Source organism: Bos grunniens, chromosome 21, assembly GCF_055505025.1.
Source record: "Bos grunniens cultivar Pamir isolate PY7600 chromosome 21, Bosgru_T2T1.0, whole genome shotgun sequence".
NCBI lineage: Eukaryota > Metazoa > Chordata > Mammalia > Artiodactyla > Bovidae > Bos > Bos grunniens.
In genome coordinates, this window is record NC_141185.1 from 41989863 (window position 1) to 42010828 (window position 20966).

The window sequence follows — 20966 nt, forward strand, 5'->3', positions numbered from 1 at the left end:
TGTGTTCTGGTTCTGCCTCTGGTGGAGCCCTGACTGGTGGTGAACTTGGTTCTGAGAATGGAGTGTGATCCCACGCAGGCACAGGTGGGCCCATACCTGAGCAGAACAGACTCACAATAATGAAGACAGATGGAGATGTGTTACAAGGAAGTCATTTACACAGTGTTGGTGAGCAAGTCCTAAGTCAGCAGGAAAGGGCAATTTGGAGCTGTGTCTGAGCTCAGAGAGGCTGTTACGTCCTCTTGAAAAGCTTCCATCTGGATCGTCTCTTTTGGGACACCTGCAGTAGCAGTGTTTGATTCCGTAACTAGGACTATTAACTACCAGGACTGGTTCAGTGTAGCCAAGTTGAGACATTAACATAACATGAGGCAGAAATAGAGCTCTGTTTGTGGCAAACTTAAATTGACTGTTTTCTTTGACTTTGCTCTTGGGCTGGCTTTGCCATCACCTGAATTTCTTGGCTCTTGGACTAGCTCTGACTGCTGGTCCAGGAGCATCCATGTAAGACATTAGTGTGAGCTATGCCGTATGGGCCCCTTGCAGTGCACATGTGGCAGACTTCCTGTCATCCTAAGGGTGTAGTTTTTTGAGCTGACTATGCGACTGGACTGTGACCAGAATCTGACCATTCCAAGTTCTGTGCTACCGTGTGTGCTCGTAAAGCAGGTGCAGCGGGGCTCTGCAGAGCTCAGGTGGCGGCACTGCAATTCTGGGTCCTGTTGTAAAGATGTCTTCTTTGTGAATTTTACGTGTTCCCATATGAACAGTTGGCAATCTGGGAAAAAAAAAAAAGCATACACGGCACAGTTTGATTTAAATGAGTCTTAAAATCAAGTAATGTTTGCCCCTCTAGGAATTGCTAAACAGAGACTGGATCTGGTAAATCAAGGGCAGATTTAAAGACCACAGTGTCCATGTTACTGGACACAGCAGAGTCCTATCCCTTAAACGCTGCTTTTGGGCAGAGTTTGAAGAGCTGTGACAGAAAGTGTGTGGCCCAAGAAGCTGAAACATTTCCTCCCCAGCCCTTAGCAAAAACGCCTGCTAGCCCCTGCCTCATCCTCTAGTGCCCAGCTGGTGCCTTAGATGCAAAAGCAGATGGGAATCTAAGGAGGATTTGAGCCAATAAATGTTTCTCCAAAATACTTAACCAACCATTGCAATTTTTTGTGAACAACCATCTTCAATATTACTAGTATACCCGAAATTTCATCTGCCTTTTGGTTGCCATCTTCTGGATGTCTTATTAATATTCTTACTGTATCTGTATTGTCTTCACATCTCTGGTGCTGATGATGGCTTAACTTAGTTTGTGTATTTTGGTAGAGTACACATACTCGTGGGGAGTAAATTGTGAAATTCTCAATTGAAAGCAAACAACTTGGGGACGCCTAGAAGAACGGGAGCTTCTTTGGTAACGTGCATCCATCTTCAGGTGTTGACTTGTCCTCCTTTTTTCACAGGGGGAAGGCTGCTGAGGCCGAAGCTGTGGACAGGTCATTTGGGGAGAAGCGCTATGACCCGCTGCAGGCGACGCCCCCCCCTCCGCCGCTGCCTGTTCAGTATAGCCAGGGTGCTCAACCCAGCCCCAACACGGCTCTTGGCCTCCACGCACACACCAAGGGGGCGCATGGTGAAGGTAGACGGCTCAGGAGTGGGCAGACGACTGTTGTAGTCAGACTTACAAGGCTAAAGTTAGCCTCGTGCTTTCTAAGTAAAAGTGGGTTTATGTAAGAAAGACACACTTGAAACCTATGGGCTTTGGACAGTGAAAAATAAGGATTTTGTTAAAAGTACATCTTTTTCATGACTGTTGCCTTTTAGTTAGATAGAGTTTATTCTGCCTAACACAGCTCAATTTCTATATGTGGAGTTTACCATTATGTCCAAAAGTAAATGAAGGGTGGTTTGTAAAAATCACGGTGACATCCCTCCTCACACAAGGTCTCTCAGCAGGGCCATCTTGGGGGTGTCCCTGCGTGGCTGCCTGTGTTTTGGCCTCCACATCTGTGATCAGTAAACTGTCTCCCTCACCCATGCCGACCCTCACCCAAGGCACCGCCCCCCCCTCTCCCAGCTCCCCCCACCTGCCCTCCTGCTTCCTTCAGCTTTCTCCTGCATCTCAGAAGTACACCTCTTCTGAGCCTCACGCCATCTTTCCAGCCCGCAGCCCAGACACCCTGGGAGGGCCTGTAGCCCCACCCCCACCGCCTCTGGAGCCTTCACAGGGCACACACAGCTCACGTCCCACTGCTGCAGATGGTGCTGCTCTGTGGTCACAGGAGTCCACTCCCAGGGCTGTGATTTGATGTCACTGTATGCTAGGATTTTCTTTACACGCTGTCACGTCTGCAGACAAAGTTTAACTTTTTACTCTCCAAACCTTAGCCTTTTTGTTTTTTTGCCTCTCTGCAATGGCTGCGATGTGCAGTGCAGTGTGAATAGAAGCGATAGTGGCACACCTCTTTTGCTCCAGCTCCCAGTTTGAGAGAGCAGATAGGCAGTATGTGACTTCTCTGCATGCCCGTCCTTCTAGTTTGCTGAAAACATTCTATCAACTGACTTTACGTGCAGTTGTCCTCGGTATCCGCAGGACGCCCCCACTCCGTGTGCACACTGAATGAAATCCATGGAGCAGAAGTCCCTGGTGGGACTGGTGCCGTACAGTGCCCACCCTCCGCTCGGGCTGCACATCCGAGCATACAGAAGGCCAAATGCACTGTAGAGAATCCTATGATGTATTTCCTTTATTCTGTTCTGTGATAAGTTGTATTACTATGCTCACAAGAAATTTTCTTGTCCTTGTCTGGTTTTGGTATCAAAGTTGTGCTGGTCTCCTGAGAGCTGGGACAGGTTTCCTCTTTGTCTCATGTCTGGAAGAGTCAGACACTGATACTAACATAGAATGTAGCTGGTGTTACTTTACACTGCCACCAGGCGCAGACAAGGTTCCTGACTTAATGATGCTTTCACTTCAGTGCAAAAGCAAAACACGCTCAGTAGAAACTGTACTTTACATTTTGATCTTTTCCCAGGTTAGTGAGTAGTACAGTCCCTCGTGATGCTGAGCAGTGGCAGTGAGCAGAGCCCCAGTCAGCTGCCCCACCACAGGGGTGAACAGCTGACACCATTACAGCTGTCCTGCACCCAAACAGCCAGTTTGTTTTTTACTCTCAGGACAGCATTCAGTAAAGCACATGAGATACTCACCATGCTGCTGTAACACTCCCAGGGAAATCAAAGAAGATCTGTACATGCAAACTCTTGTTAGTCCACATCTTTGCCAGGACTTGGCATCACCACACTTTCAATGTTTTACAAATTCAATAGATGTGAAATTGTAATTTTTTGGTTTTGGTTTTTAATTTTCCTAATTAATAGTGATGTTGCTATGATTTACTGGTTTAGTCTCGTTTTCACTTGTATTTTTGCCTGTTCAGTTTTTTGCCTGTTCCTATTGGTTGATTCTTTCTTACGGACATACAGGTTTTTTCCTCCTAATTTTTATCAATTATGCATGTTATAAGTAGCTTCTCCCAATCTGACTTTTCTTTTTTGACTTTAATTATGGTAAGTTTTGTAGTACTGATTTAACATAGACACATTTGTCATTCTGCTTCAGTTTTGTTACGGACACTGGAGTCGGGTTCCTCCGATGCCAGTCTCTGGAGGCACGGCCCCGACTCCAGGTGCATCAGCGCTGTCCCATGTATCACACCATGCTTTCACCTACTCCCTCAGGATCACACATGGCCACCAGGGTCATGTGGTCCTCAGACTGGCAATAAGCCCTGGCACTGCCTCTGAGGCCAGTGGGAGAGACAAGCAGGTGGTGGTGTTGAAGCTTGTTTCAGGAAGGAAAGGCATTTTGGTTTCTATTTTCTGTTGGATGAAAAACTGTTTCAAGGTTTATTCCTAGAGACCAAGTTTAGAATCACGGATACCATAGTCTCTGCAGAACATTACTTGTCGATACTTTGATTGTTCATCCAGGTGGATTTATGCTTGGCCTCTTGTAACATCTTTTCCATCTCACCAACCATTATAGTCAGTAAGAGATGGATTTCTAATTCTGTTTTTATTCATGCCACTGAATATCCTTTTTACTTTTTCTTATGAAGTATAGTTGATTGACTTTAGTTTCAGATGTACAGCATAGTAATTCAGTATTCACAGATTTAATTATTTTCAGAAGTTTTTGAAATACTTCTCTACTGTTTTTTTCAGGTAATGCCATGTCGTTGGATTTTCAGAACTCGTTAGTGTCCAAACCGGACCCACCTCCATCTCAGAATAAGCCAGCAGCTTACAGACCAGCCCCTCGAGAGGATGCTGTCCAGTCTGGCTTCTACCCACAAAAGAGTTTCCCAGAGAAAGCCCCAGCTAATGGGGTCGAGCAGACGCAGAAAACCGTCACGCCAGCATACAATCGATTCACACCAAAACCATACACAAGCTCTGCACGGCCATTTGAACGCAAGTTTGAAAGCCCTAAATTCAACCACAATCTCTTGCCGAATGAAACCGCACACAAACCTGACCTGTCCTCCAAAGCCCCCGCTTCTCCGAAAACCCTCCTGAAGTCTGCACAGCCTCCTGAGTTTGACAGTGGCGTGGAGACGCTCTCTGTCCACACTGACAACAAGCTGAAATACCAAGTAAACAGTGTTAGCATGGGGCCGAGAGCAGTGCCCGTGAGGTAAGAGTCTTGTCTTTGCCCAGCCTGGTGATCGGCCTCATGTGAGTCAGGTGTAGTTGGGGTACTTGCCTGATGATCTCAGCTCAGACTTGAAGGTGAGTGGTGCCATGCCAAACGCTGGAACCACTGCCATAGCAGGGATTCTGCAGAGATGATGCTAGTGCCGTCCTGAAGCTACTGCTCATGTGGCTCAGCTGTCCTCACTCACTGTCCCTGCTGTGTAAGAACCAGGTTGAGGGACACTGCAGCTCATTCAGCATGACACAGCCCCGGTCTGACCTCTGACCTCCAGCTGGGGAGGCACATCTGGAGAGTGTCTCAAAAGAGTTTATTTCCTCACCAACTGTTCGTTTTCAGCGAGGGTAAAAAGAAACGCTTTCTTAACAGGTGTGGTCAGATGGTGAGCAGATGAGAAGAAGCCAGCCTGCCTGGGGCCGGCTCCCTGGACCCCTCCTTTGTCTGCACCATGACAGCCTCCCTCAGCCGCTGATACAGAGGGACAGTCAGGTCCACCTGCAGGCTGCCCCTGGAGCAGAGGGACAGTCAGGGTCCCGAAGGAGCAGGCCCACCCCTGCCTCTGGCCGCTCAGGAGTGAGGCTGCAGGCCCTCACGCTTAGCTTCATTTTGTCCAGAAGCTATCTTGCTGCTCACCTTTAGTCCTGGCTCAGAACTTAACTCTGGGAGATCCCAAAAGCCCGCACTTTTGAAGGAGAATTGGTACCGCATCCTCTCCACCTTGTGTGACCATGCAAACAGGCTGGCCCCTCTCCACATGTGTCTGCCTGCACCAGGGTCTTCATGACTTCATGGAGCTGGATGTCTGTGCTCTGGGTGGGAAGGGAAATATGTGCACACCGGAAATCCTCAGTGGAGAGAGAGGAGGCATAGTGAGTGTATATGCTATCATGTCTAAGATGCCACTGTTGCCTTACTTATCACTAAGAAGGAAAAAATAAGCTATCAAATCATGATGTGCCATCAATTTTAAAACATGTTTCATGGATATAAGATGTTGGGTGAGCAGTGTATCAGGCTTTGCGTGTTCTGGTTGCAAAACTTGTCCCAGAAGTACATGCTTAGTTATTCCAGTGAGTAGGATCTGTCACTGAAACTTTACTTACTAAAATACCTTAATGATGTGGAGAAATACACTCGATTAACAGCCGTGGGAGCTTCTGTGTGTCACTAGCAGTGTTCTTCATTGGCTGTTTCTGAACTCAGTCCCTCAGCCGTGGAGGAAGATGAAGACGAAGACGGTCACACAGTGGTGGCTACTGCCCGCGGCGTGTTTAACAGCAATGGTGGGGTGCTGAGCTCCATTGAGACCGGTGTCAGCATCATCATCCCCCAGGGAGCCATTCCCGAGGGGGTGGAACAGGAGATCTACTTCAAGGTCTGCCGCGACAACAGCATCCTGCCGCCTTTGGACAAAGAGAAGGGTGGGTGCGCACCTCAAGCAGCCTGCATGCTCTTGGAGGCATATCAGGCCACGAGACAGGATACTTGGGCTGCCCTCAGGTTCTTTCTGCTGGGGAGGGGCCTGCCAGCCAGTCCTGGCTGCCCTCCCCCAGATTCATCTGTGAGTCCTCACCCTTGGCAGCTCTAGAGATGGATTAGGTAATAGGTAACACCCACTCCAAAGGCCTCACTTGGAGCAGCCGCCTGCTGGTGCGGGTAAGGCTGTTGGATCAGCCCTCATCACCCCCAGACCCCGCACAGGGAGGATGCATCCCCACTGGCTGCCGCAGCTCGTGCCTCTGAGCTGTTCAGGAACCTGGGAATGCTCTTTATGTCACAGTCTTCCTGGGTCAGTCAGGATGACACAATAATGAACCATGTTACAACTTCTTTTAGATTTTAGAATATTTTAGCAATGTTTGCTTGTTTCCTTAAATAGGTCGTGTTCACTCACTTAACTCTGTAGCAAATACAACATTAAAAACATAAGGTACAAGTGACCTGTGTAAAACATTTACGTGTGTCTCATACCATCAGGACCCTGTGGCCACCAGCAGTGTGCTGCTCTTCAGCACTTGACACGTGGCTGCTTTAAAACTGAGATGGGCTAGACATTCCGGAGATGTAGTAAATTGCTCACTTTTTGAAATAATGTTTTGGGTATATTAGGTTTTATAAAATACTAAAATTGACATCACCTGTTTCTTTTTACTTTGTAACATGGCTACTGGGAAATGTTAAATTATGTCTGGAGTCTGTGGTTTCTCTTGGTCAGCGCCACTCAGAGAACTGACCCCCTTTTGGCCCTAAGGCCTGTGGTTAGAAGCGTGAGAAGAACTGTGTCCAGAAGGAGGCAGCTGTCTAACCTCTTTTCCCTGCTCTCCCCTCCCCCAGGTGAGACCCTGCTGAGTCCCCTAGTGATGTGTGGGCCCCATGGCCTCAAGTTCCTGAAGCCCGTGGAGCTGCGCCTACCACACTGTGCGTCCATGACTCCTGACGGTTGGTCTTTTGCTCTAAAATCATCCGACTCCTCGTCGGGTACGCTGTCTTCTCTCTGTCCTTTGGGGCTTTGGGTGCTGTCATTGATTGAGCCTGGGCTGATGGCGCTACCCACGCTGATCGTGAGCCAATTGCCCTCCATTCCTCTGGCCTTGTAGGCATCACCGGTGTTGTGGAGTTCCCTTGTGACACATCTGTCGTAAATGAGAAGGGCAAGGTGGGGAAGCCTCTGCCTTTTAACATGGATGATTTGGCCAAAAGTGGACAGTTTCATGGTGGTCAACAAAATTATCTGTCAAAATTTCTAAGATGTGGTAGGAGAATTGATACTGTCCTGCATACATAGGGATTTTCATCTTCTTACAAAAGGACTTGATTTATGTAATAACTTGTTTCTGGTTACTATTCTTTAATTTCTCAATGTACAAAGTGTATATATTACTTTGTAGAGAGTGTGTGTGTATACACATACACTAGAGAAACCTGAAAGATAAAAGACCTACTGTGATCATACTTGGCCATGGTTTTTCCATGTAAAACCCTAAATACTTCTGTAATACACTATTTTAAAATGGCTTTTTGCTGTCCATATCATGAATTTCAAGGCTTCCATTGCATTTTCACATTTCTCACTTCCTTGGGTGACTACATGAGTTAGAACTTTCTATATTTTTGGTATAGATCACTTTAGAATTTAAAAGTCCTTCTGAATTTTTGATAAATCAGATGATCCAATTATGCACTTTTATTTTGGAACAGTATGAGTAAAAGTTTTATGGTGTAAAGAGCATATTTTAATACTACCTAACATAAAATACTACATATATTCACAAGTTCCCCATTTTCTAGGGAAAGTTAATTTTTACATAGTAAATATTAAAACTGTTTCTTCAGGGCCTCCACTGAGAACATTGCATTAGCCTAGTTTGAAGTAGTGAATTGACATTAATAATAAAATTACACTTAAAATGTATATCCTGCAAGTCAGGTCGTAGTATGGGCTGTGACCGTCCTTGAATCCAAAACAGGTTGAGAGCCCTAACTGTAAGTGAAAATCAGTATGCTTCAAATAGTTTGCCTTGTGCCATAAAACACATCGTATTTTTAGATTGAAACTTTTTCCTGTGTTAAATTTGAGTACTTAACACCTGGAAGAGAAATGTGCTTCTTTGTAATTCTGTATGACTTTCGAATGCTTTTGCTGCTATAAATTTCTTTTTTAAAAGCTCAAGGGTAGATTTCAGTAGTTACTGACTTAATCCAAGAAAAACGAGCGTATTGAAAAGAATTTTTGAACCTAAAGATAGTTACGACAACTCTGAGGAAAACCTTATCTCAGTGTCTGAACAATTTGTTGTCTGCAGTATTACATAAACCTACATGTATCTTTGAATTGAACCCCTCTGAACTCATGGGATCCATGACATTGCTGAGGTAATGGACAGCCTACTGTCTGAAGGTTCTATCGGGTGTTTGAGAGTCTCCCGGCTTCTAGATGCCAGCTGGGACCCCAAAATCGCCTCTAGACACCATTCTCTGGGGGTACAACTGCAACTTTTTGACAGTGACTTACTGTAGGCTTCCCTGGTGGTTTAGACTAAAGAATCTGCCTGCAATGTGTAAGAGACACAGGTTTGATCCCTACATCAGGAGATCCCCTGGAGAAGGGGATGGCAACCCACTCCAGTATTTTTGCCTGGAGAATCCCATAGACAGTGGGCTACAGTCCATGGGGTCACAAAGAGTTGGACACAACTTGAGTGATTAACACCAACACTACCATGGACACAGGAGACAACAGGCCATCCCAAGTCGTCTTCATGCCGAGTCCACTGCCAGGGCTGCTTAGCTGCAACTGTGAATGTCAAGTCAGCGGGTTAAGGGCCCAGGCCTGGCTTCAGGCTCACACAGCTCACTGACTTGGAAGCTTCATGATGGTTTTTCTGTACAGCCAGAGCAGGCTGAGAAACTCTGGCCCAATCTCACTTTTTAAATTTTGGGTAGAGGGAAAGAGGGTCTTTTGGTGGGGTGTGTGGAGGGGGGTCCCTGTGGGATCTAGTTCTCTGACCAGGGATGGAATCCATACTTCCTGCAGTAGGAGCAGAGTCTCAACCACTTGGACCACCCCAGAATTCCCAGGGAAGAGAGTCTTTAAGAACCAAATTCTGTAGAATGTTGAGGGTTTCATTTGGTGTGCCAAGTGTGAGAAATGTAATACTGATCATACAATTAATCCAGACTTTTGAAAGTAAAAGAGTATTTTTAATGAGTGTTTGGACTTGGGCAAACTGGAACTGTCCCAGGCATATAATCACCCTGACTTGTATTTATTTTTTAAAAGGCATGGACTTAAAAACAAAAGAAATCTGCAACAGCTTTTGGGTCATTCAATTCCAGTGGGTCTGTGATGAAATAAAAAGCACTAAGAGCTTTGGTGCAAGTGCAGTATGCTAAAGGAATAGAGGAAAATTGTGTCTAAGTGTTTTATTTGCCCCATGATTGCAAGCAGTTTAAGAACCAGAAATGATGTGGACTTTTTTTCTCTTGTAGGTGATCCTAAAACCTGGCAAAACAAGTGTCTTCCTGGAGATCCAAATTATCTTGTTGGAGCAAACTGTGTTTCTGTCCTGATCGACCACTTTTAATCCTTAAAATATATGAACTTGATTAAATAATGTGAAACTGGGTTAAACTTACTAAATCTAAAATGGAACCACTCTATCAAGTAGTACCTTTTCCTGGAGTTGATCCTGCAGTGTGTTAGTTTTACGCGCTGTGTTTGGGTGGGGGAGGCTGAGTGTGCAACCCCTGGGAACATGCTGCCCACTGCCCATTTGGGGCTGGTGTGGGCTGGAGGCTTAGAGATGCTTTGTAATGACTTTTGTACTTTTATATGGTCACTTACTTAAAATTGATTTCCGTTAAAATACCAGCCAGTGAACGGGGTGCATTTGAGTTCTAGTCTTTCCAAAGTACACTGTTTCAGACTTTCTTATGGCCCTGGCCTGCACACACATTTATTTTATTATGCATGAAATAATATGCACACATTTTTAAAATGCACCTCGAATATATAACCAGTGTAGTGGATTTAACAGAAATGTACAGCAAGGGGACTTTGTGGTGTGTTGGGGGGGAGGTGCGGGTCAAGTGAAGACAATGACTTACTGTATACGAAAACTCACTTTTCTTAGGGAAGGACACCAAAGCATGAGACTGGTTCCGTGGCCTCTTCTGGATCTATAAATTAACCATATCACCACAGACATACTGACCAGCAGGAATGCCTTACCCTCATGTTTTTGTTAGATCATTCTGTCTGTGTATCACTAAGTTTTATGGCTTTGTGCGCATCTAGATACTGTATCATGAAAAAGATGGAGTAAATTGTGGATTTGGTGGTTTCAGAAATGTGTGATCACCCAGAAGAAAATAATGGTGTGATTTTGGGTGGTGTTTTTTTTTCCGGCAAGAGGCAGTGGTTGTTTTTCTTTTGGCAATGCATTTGATAAATTTTGATGTTTTAAGGATGCTTGTACATAAAGCGTGCATACCACTTTGTTCTTGGTTTGTAAATTAACTTTTATAAACTTTACCTTTTTTATACATAAACAAAACCAAGTTTCTTAAGGCTACCTTTGTATTCTCTCCTGTACCTCTTGAGCCTTGAACTTTGACTTCTGCAGCAATAAAGCAGCATTTCTATGACACACACAAGGTCATTTTTTTTAAGAAAAAAGAATGCACAGAGTTGTTACATTTTTAAGTGCTGCATTCAGAAGACACAGTTACTCAGAATTCTCTAGTTTGAATAAATTCTTGCAAAGTATCCCTACTGTAATTTGTGATACGATGCTGTGCCCTAAAGTGTATTTTTTTACTAATAGACAATTTATTATGGCACATCAGCACAATTTCTGTTTAGATAATACACTACATTCTGTTAATCATTAGGTGTGACTGGATTTCTTTTACAGTTATTAAAAACTCAAATTTCTAAATCTGCAGAATAAAACTTTTTAAAATAAGGTGCTTGTTTGTCTGTTTGCCCACTGTTTCTAGTGTCCTGCAACTTCACAACCTAATATAAAATCCTGCAGACCACCGTCACCACCTGCTGCCCTGTTGGGCCTTGTTTGGGTGGGAGTGGGGGGGGGGGGGAATTCCCTGTAGCCTGGCAGAGGACAGGCCATCTTAACCCATGTAGACTTATGGGCACAGTGGTAAGTTTATTCATATTCCTGAGGGCCAACCAAAAACATAACATGGACATTTTCTGATGTTGCTATATTTTGGGGGAGATAAAGTAAATTAAGGTACAGTCTGCATCCATAATTGCTTTTGTGCCAGTACCATACTGTCTTGGTTACTATAGCTTTGTCGTACATTATCAAGTCGGGGAGCCTGATTCCTTCAGCTCTCATTTTCCTTCTCAAGATTGCTTTGGCTATTTGGGGTCTTTTGTGTTTCCATACAAATTGTAAAATTTTCTGTTCTCGTTCTGTGAAAAGTGCCATTCGTAATTTGATAGGAAGAGCACTGACTCTGTAGATTGCTTTGGGTGGTGTACCCGTTTGTCTTTGACTTCTTTCATCAGTATCTTACAAGTTTTCTGCATACAGGTCTTTTGCCTCCTTTTTTCAGTTGCTCAGTGGTATCTGACCCCATGTAGATTTATTCCTGGGTATTTTGTTCTTTTTGTTGCAGTGGTAAATTAGATGTTTTCCTTAATTTCTCCTCCTTTTCTTCTGTTTGTATATAGGAATGGTGCTGGTACAAAAGCAAACACACACACACCGAACAGTGCAGAAAGCCCAGAGATAAACCCTGCACCTATAGTCAGCTATGTGTGATACCTCCTACAATAATGAAAACAACAAGTGGGACCTAATGAAACTCAGCTTTTGCACAGCCAAAGGAAACTATAAACAAGGTGAAAAGACAACCCTCAGAATGGGAGAAAATAATAGCAAATCAAATAAATGACAGGATTAATCTCCAAAATACACAAAGCAGCTCATGCAGCTCAATATCAGAAAAATAACCCAATCAAGAAGTGGGCAAAAGACCTAAACAAAGAAGACATACAGATGGCGAATAAACAATGAATACTGAGCATCTTCTCATGTATTCAGTGCACATCAAAACTAGTGAAGTATATCACCTCACACCAGTCAGAACGGCCATCATCAGAAAACCTACAAACAAATGCTGGAGAGAATGTGCAGAAAAGAGAGCCCTCTTGCAGCCTTCGTGGGAATGCAAACTGATAACAGCCACTGTGGAGATTCCTTAAAAAAACTAGGGATAAAACTACCATATGGACAGCACAATCCCACTACTGGGCATCTACCCCTGAGAAAAACCATAACTGAAAAAGTCACATGTGCCCCAGTGTTCACTGCAGCACTATTTAAAATAGCCAGGACATGGAAGCAACCTGGATGTCCATCAACAAATGAACACATAAAGAGATTGTGGTACATACATGTATTATGGAATATTACTCAGTTCTAAAAAAGAATGAAGTTGGGTTATTTGTAGAGATGTGGACAGATCTAGAGTCTCATACAGAGTGAAGTAAGAGAAAAATAATGCTTATATGTGCAATTTGTAAAAATTGGTTCTGATGAACCTATTTGAGGGAACAGAATGGACATGTGGACATGGTGGAAGGGGAAGGTGGGACAAGTTGGGAGATGAGGATTGACACATATACACTACCACGTGTGAAACAGCTAGCTAGTGGGGATGCTCTATAGCACTGGGAGCTCAGCTTGGTGCTCTGATGGCCTAGAGCAGGTGGGTTAGAGGGAAGTCCAAGAGGAAGGGGATGTATGTATACATAGAGCTAATCCACTCGACTGTACAGCAGAAACTAGCAAAATATTCTAAAGCAATTATATTCTAACACAAAAGAACACCACCACCAAAAAAAAAAAAAAATGACAGTATAAAAGATCTCTGGGACAACATTAAGCAAAGCAACATTCATATTACAGGGGTTCAGGAAGAAGAGAGAGAAAGAGCCTGAGAAAATACATGAAGAGATGCTAACTGAAAACTTCCCTAACATGGAAAAAGAAATACTCAAGTCCAGGTAGTTCAGAGTCCCATACTGAATAAATCCAAGGAGGAACATGCCATAACACATTGCTGGGAGCCAGCGTGAGGAACTCCACCTGTGGCAAAGGTCATGAGGAAGGAGGCTCGGCATACGCAAAGGTGGGATCGAGCCTCAGGAGTCCCCGTGGAAATTCTCGAGCATCTACCCCCAAAACCAGAGTCTGCCTACTTTACTGCTTTGTGCTCTCACCCACACCTCTGACTTTACGGGGGGGCTGTCCCCCACCACCTCTCTCTGAAAAAGAGTTAAATTATAACTCCAGTTGATAAAGTTCCTGGGCGTGATAAGAGTGTTTCAACCTACAAACTCCTCTGAAGGTTATTCTGGCCACGTGATTGTTCACAGCCTCCCAACTGTGAGAGGCATGAGATGTTCTAAACTGTCTAAATACAGATTCCTTTGAGCAGTTAAAAGATGGATTAGAAATTGTATTGGTGAAGGGTTTTTCACTTGTTGGGCCAATGGTTGCTGCTAAGTTTCCGTATCCCTTACCTACTGTGTCCCTAGCAGTGTATTGATTAATATAATTGGTGTACAGGAATGTAAATAGTAGCTTTAATGTTTGCAACCTTGGACCCTTGAGTTAATTCTTTGCTTGTTATAGCCCACCACACCTTTGCCCTATAGGAATGCAACTTTAATGCTTTTGGAGGGTGGCGCCTGACTTTAGAATAATCACCTTTAGAGAAAAATAAGTTTTCTGAAGAAAGGATCTTAAAATGTTAACAGGCCTCTTGGCCAGAAGATGATGTAATTCACCTAAACTTTTGCATGTAAGTTTGCAGGAAGAAAGCCTGGCTTACTGCGGACTCTACCCCTTCCCCCATTATCCTCTACACACAACCTAAGGTATAAAAACTACTTTGGAAAATAAAGTGCGGGCCTTGTTCACCGAAACTTGGTTTCCCCATGTTGTTCTTTCTCTCACCTTCCGGCTGAATTCCCATCTTGAGTGTGGAGGCTCGTCAAGCCTACTAATTATGCCTGGGCTTCTAAGATCTGACTGGGGAGGCCTTAGTGTCTCCTCTCCTTCGGGAGAACGGGAGGACGCCTGCAGCCTACGTAGGTGACGTAAATTCCTTATTTTGGAATTTTATTAGCTTTCCACATAAACCAAGTTATCAGCCTCTTTTCTCCACTGAATTTTCTCACTGAGCTATCCTTATTTAACCACTTTTTATATCTTTAATTCTATCGTATCCTGATCACCGAAACCATCTCCCCTTCGAATTCCCTGGATCCACCGGGGCTGGACCCCGGTAACACATATTAATCAAATTGACAGAAAAACAGAGCATTACAAGCAAGAAAAGAAAGACTAATACATAAAGAATCCCCATAAGGTTGTCAGCTGATTTTTCAGCAACAACTGCAGACCAGAAGTATGTGGCACATTAAAGTCATGAAAAAAAAACCTACAACAAAGAATACCCAGCAAGGCACTCAAATGAAAAGCTTTATGGACAAGCAAAAGCTAAGAGAATTCAGCAGCACCAAATCAGCTTTGTAACAAATGCTAACAGAACTTGGCTAGGTGGAAAAGAAACACCTGTAACTACAAACTAGAAAATTACAAATGGGAAAGCTCACTGGTAAATGCAATCAAATAGTAAATGTAAGAAATCATCCATACATAGATGTGGTATCAAAACCAGCAATTGTAAGAAAAGTAGAGTAAAAATGCAGGATGTTGGAAACACACTGGAAATAAATCAGCAATTTAAACCAATCTTGTACATATATAGACTGCTGTACCAAAACCTCATGCTTACCATAAACCAAGTATCTACAACAGATGCACACACACAAAAGAAAAAGCAATTGAAACAAAATGCTAAAAAGAGAGCAAAACAGGAAGGGAAGTAACAAGACCCGCAAAACCAAATCTGAAAGAATGAAATTGCAGTAAGAACATAACATACTGATAACTACCTTAAATGTATATGGATTAAATGTGCCAATCAAAAGACACAGACTGGCTGAATGGATACAAATAACAAGACCCCTATATAGGCTGTCTTTAAGAGACCCACTTCAGATAAAGGGACACATACAGGCTGAAAGTGGAAAAGGGCATTCCATGAGAATGGAAATCAAAAGAAAGTTGGAGTAGCAATAGTTATAACAGACAAAATAGACTTTAAAATGAAGACTTGATTATAAGACACAAACAAGGACACTATAATGATCAAGGGATCAATCCAAGGAAACACAACAATTATAAATACATATGCACCTAACACAGGAGCACCTCAATATCAATATATAAGGCAAATGCTAATAGCCATAAAAGAAGAAAGTGCTTTCACACAATAATCGTAGGGGACTTTACCACTCCCCTATTATCATCAGACAGATCACCCAGACAGAAAATCAGTAAGGAAACACAGGCCTTAAATGACTCATTAGACCAGATGGACCTGACATTTACAGAGCATTCCATCTAAAAGCAGCAGACTACACATTCTTCTCAAGCACACAGGGAACATTCTCCAGCAGAGGTCATATGATGGGCCACAAAGCCAGCCTCAGTAAATTTAAGAAAACAGAAATCCTATCAAGCATCTTTTCTGACCACAATGCCATAAGATTAGAAATCGAGTATAAGAAGAAAAATGTGAAAAAGAGAATTACATGGAGGCTAAACAATATGTCACTAAACAGATCACTAAAGAAATCAAATAGGGAACAAAAAATTACCTACAAAGAAATGAAAACAAAAGCATGACTATCCAAAACCAGTAGAAAGAAGCAAAAGCTGTTCAAAGAGGAAAGTTACAGCAATACAATCTTACCTCAGGAAACAAGAAATATCTCAAGTAATCTAACCTCACACCTAAAGCAACTAGAGGAAGAACAAACAAAACCCAACATAGTAGAAGGAAAGAAATCATAAAGAGCAGAGCAGAAATAGAGACAAATAAACAACTAAAAGCTGGTTCTCTGAAAAGATAAAATAGAAAAATTTTCAGCCAAATGCATCCTGTTAAAAAAAGGGAGAGGGCTCAAATCAATAAAATTAGAATGAAAAAAGAAGTTTACAATGGATACCACAGAAATACAAAGGGTTATAAGAGACTACTATAAGAAACTATATGCCAATTAACTGGACAACTTAGAAAAAACTGACAAATTCTTAGAAAGGTACACACTTCTAAGACTTAACAGGGAAGAAACAGAAAACAGGAACAAACCAATCTTAAGTACCTGTGATTGAAAAACTCCCAACAAACAAAAGTCCAGGACCAGGTGGCTTCACAGGCAAACTCTATCAAACATTGAGAGAAGAGCTAACACCTATCCTTTTGAAACTATTCCAAAAAACTGCAGAGAAGGAATCACTGTGAAATTCATTCTATGAAACAGCCATCACTCTGATACCAAAACCAACAAAGACACCATAAAAAATATAGACTAATATCACTGAAGAACATAAATGTAAAAGTCCTCAACAAAATAACAGCAAACTGAATCCAGCAAGACATTAAAAGGATCATACACCATGATACACTGGGATTTATCCCAGGGATGCAAGGTTTTTCAGTATCTGCAAATCAATCTGTGTGATAGAACACATAACCAAATTGAAGAATAAAAACCGTATGATCATTGCAATAGATGCAGAAAAGACTTTTGACAAAATTTGACACCCATTTATGAAAAAAACTAGAGAAAGTGGGCATAGAGGGAGCTTAATAGAATAAAAAAGGCATATATTGCAAACCTACAACTAATTATCATACTCAATGGTGAAAAACTGAAAGCATTCCCTCTAAGATCAGGAACAAGTCAAGGATGTCCACTCTAGCCAGTTTTATTCAACATAGTTCTGGTAGTCCTAGCCTCAGCAATCAGAAGAAATAAAAGGAATTCACACTGGAAAAGTAGTAGTAAAACTGCCATTGTTTGCAGATGACATTTGCAAGCAATGGGACCAAATGATTAATCTCCAACTAATGCAGGTCAATATTTTAAAAAACAGACAGAAGATCTAAATAGACATTTCTCCAAAGAAGACATACAGATGGCTAATAAACACATGAAAAGATGCTTAACATCGTTCATTTTTAGAGAAATATAAATCAAAACTACAGTGAAGTATATGATGTATCACTTAACACTGGTCGGAATGGCCATCATCAAAATATCTATAAGCAATAAATGCTGGAATAGATGAAGAGAAAAGGGAACTTTCTGACATTGTAGGCAAGAATGTAAATTGATACAGCCACTATGGAGAACAGTATGCAGATTCCTTATAAAACTAGAAATAAAACTACCAAATGATCCTGCAATCCCACTCCTGGGCATATGTCTGGAAAAAGTATAATTTGAAAAGATACATGCACATCCGTGTTCACAGCAGCACTATTTACAACAGCCAAGACATGGAAGCGATCAAAGTGTCCATCGACAGAAGAATGGATATAGAAGAGGTGGTACATGTAACAGCCAGACATTCCTGGAGCGTGAAGTCAAGTAGGCCTTATAAAGTATTACTACCAAGCTAGTGGAGGTGATGGAACTCCAGCTGAACTATTTCAAATCTTAAAAGATGCTACTGCTGAAGTGCTGCACTCAATATACCAGCAAATTTGGAAAATAAGCAATGGCCACAGGACTGGAAAAGGTCAGTTTTCATCCCAATCCCAAAGAAAGGCAATGCCAGAAATGTTCAGACTGCACAACTATGCTCATTTCACATGCTAACAAAGTAATACTCAAAATCCTACAAGCCAGGCTGCAACAGTACGTGAACTGAGAACTTCCAGATGTTCAAGCTGGATTTAGAAAAGGCAGAGGAACCAGAGATCAAACTGCCAACATCCACTGTATCATAGAAAAAGCAAGAGAGTTCCAGAAAAACATCTACTTCATTGACTATGCTAACACCTTTGACTGTGTGGATCACAACAAGCTGTGGAAAATTCTTAAAGAGATGGGAATACCAGACCACCTGACCTGCCTCCTGAGAAACCTATATGCAGGTCAAGAAGCAACAGTTAGAACTGGACACGGAACAGGCTGGTTTAAAACTGGGAAAGGAGTACGTCAAGACTGTATATTGTCACCCTGCTTATTTAACTTGTATGCAGAGTACATCATGAGAAATGCTGGGCTTGATGAAGCACAAGCTGGAATCAAGATTGCCAGGAGAAATACCAATAACCTCAGATATGCAGATGACATCACCTTTATGGCAGAAAGCAAAGAACTAAAGAGCCTTTTGATGAAGGTGAAAGTGGAGAGTGACAAAGCTGGCTTAAAATTCAACATTCAAAAAACTAAAATCATGGCATCCGTTCCCTATACATTATGGCAAATAGATCGGGAAGCAATGGAAACAGTGGCAGATTTTATTTTCTTGGGCTCCGAAATCACTGCAGGTGGTGACTACAGCCATGAAATTAAGACGCTTGCTCCTCGGAAGAAATGCTATCACAAACCTCGACAGTGTATTAAAAAGTGTAGACATCACTTTGCCAACAGAGATCTGTATAGTGGAAACTACGGTTTTTCCAGTAGTCACGTATGGATGTGACAACAGGACCATAAAGAAGGCTGCGTGCCAAAGAAATGCTTCAAACGTGGTGCTGGACAAGACTCTTGAGAGTCCTTTGGACTGACTGCAAATGGGAGCCAACTCATTGGAAAAGACCCTGATGCTAGGAAAGATTGAGAGCAGGAGAAGGGGATGACAGAGGATGAGATGGTTGGACGGCATCACTGAGTCAATGGACATGGGTTTGAGCAAACTCTGGGAGACAGTGAAGGACAGGGAAGCCTGGTGTCCTGCAGTCCAAGAGGTTACAGAGTTGGACATGACTGAGTGACTGGACAACAACATATATATATATAAAGGAATGTTGCTCAGCCATTACAAATAATGGAATAATGCCATTTGCAGTAATATGGATGGGCCTAGAGATAATCATACTGAGTGAGGTAACTCAGAGAAAGACAATTACCATAGCTATCACTTATATGCGTAATCTAAAACAAAGTTACAAAATAAATTATTTTAAAAACAGAAACAGACTCACACACTTTGGAAACAAACCTATGGTTACCAAAGTGAAAGGGGGTGCGGGATAACTTACTAGTTTGGGGTTAACATATACACACTGCTATATGTAAAACAGATCATCAAAAGAGACCTACTGTATAGCACAGGGAACTCTACTCAATACTCTGTAATAAACTATATGGGAAAAGAATCTGAAAAAGAATGGATATATGTGTGTCTATATAAAATATATAACCGAATCACTCTGCTGTCCACCTGAAAATAACACAGCATTGTAAATCCACTACACTCAAATATAAAAAAATGACTAAAATTTTTCTTCCACATAGTTGTTCTCTGTCATCTATTTTTGCTTCTTAATTATCTCCTATTATAAAGTGTAAATAAAGATGGATTTATCTTTTATTCTCTGGGAAAAAATCTTTAATCACTCCCATGCAAACCCCATGTGCAAATATACCACACTGGAGGTTATGCGTTCAACATATAAATTGATGGGGAGGGAGAAGACACACAGATTATTTTTTTTCTGAGTCATCTGAACACAGGTTGCAGATGTGATGCGTATTTCCTGAGAACAAACTATTCTACATAACTGCAGTACACTTACCAACCTCAGAAAACATGTAAAATAATCAATTTTGATCTATTTCACTGAATTTTCTCTATCAGCTGTTTCTCATTAAATGGGTTTCTGCTCTAGTTTTTATTCTTTCTTTCTGCTTAGCTGGGTTCAGTTTGTTCTTTTTGGGCCTTTGAAGATAGAGGTTCATCACTTTGAGGTCTTTTCTAATATAAGCATTTAAAAACTATAAATTCCCTCTATACAGGGCTTTAGCTTTATTCCTTAAATTTTGATATGTTGTATTTTATTTATATTCAGTTGATCTAACCAGTCCATCCTAAAGGAGATCAGTCCTGGGTGCTCACTGGAAGGACTGATATTGAAGCTGAAACTCTTCAATATGTTGGCCACCTGATGCAAAGAGCTGACTCATTTGAAAAGACCCTGATGCTGGGAAAGATTGAGGGCAGGAGGAGAAGGGGACGACAGAGGATGACATGGTTGGATGGCATCACCGACTCAATGGACATGAGTTTGGGTAAACTCCGGGAGTTGGTGATGGACAGGGAGGCCTGGCGTGCTGCAGTCCATGGGGTCGCAAAGAGTCGGACACGACTGAGCAACTGGACTGACTGAAAATATTTTCTAGTTTTCCATGATTTAACCCTGGAGTTATTTAAAAGTGTATTCTTTTTTATTTCAAAAAAATTTTTTTGCTAAAGTATAGTTGATTACAACATTGTGCCAATCTCTGCTGCATAGCAACGTGACTCATGTAACGTACAGGTGTCGTCTTTAACTTCTAAATATCTGGGGCTTTCCCCAATCACTTTGTTTTACTGATTTCTAACTTAATCCCATTCTGATCAAAGAACATTTTGTGTGATTTGAACTTGACTTTTTTGGGTCTTATCTTGCGGTCTCTCCGGCTTCCATGGTGGCTCAAACCGTAAAGAATCTGCCTGTGATTCTGGAGACCTGGGTTCAATCCCTGGATGGGGAAGAGTCCCTGGAGGAGGAATGGCTATCCATTCCAGTATTCTTGCCAGGAGAATCCCATGGACAGAGGAGCCTGGCAGGCTACAGT

General features: G+C 42.3%; 1 protein-coding gene across 10 annotated transcripts in view; it reads left to right on the top strand.

Moving 5' to 3' along the window:
- The window catches only part of TJP1 (tight junction protein 1), a 259393-nt gene extending 248206 nt beyond the window's left edge, over positions 1-11187 (top strand). For 4 of the 10 annotated variants that reach the window (XM_086364090.1, XM_086364092.1, XM_086364093.1 and 1 more), the window contains 5 exons: positions 1467-1642; positions 4231-4702; positions 5924-6141; positions 7055-7198; positions 9710-11187. In XM_086364090.1, the coding sequence (XP_086220216.1) occupies positions 1467-1642; positions 4231-4702; positions 5924-6141; positions 7055-7198; positions 9710-9804 (1105 nt within the window). In that variant the 3' untranslated portion in view covers positions 9805-11187. The remainder of the gene's footprint in view (positions 1-1466; positions 1643-4230; positions 4703-5923; positions 6142-7054; positions 7199-9709) is intronic. The other 6 variants (XM_086364091.1, XM_086364095.1, XM_086364100.1 and 3 more) reach the window with 2 other exon arrangements.
- Positions 11188-20966: the final 9779 nt, after the last annotated feature.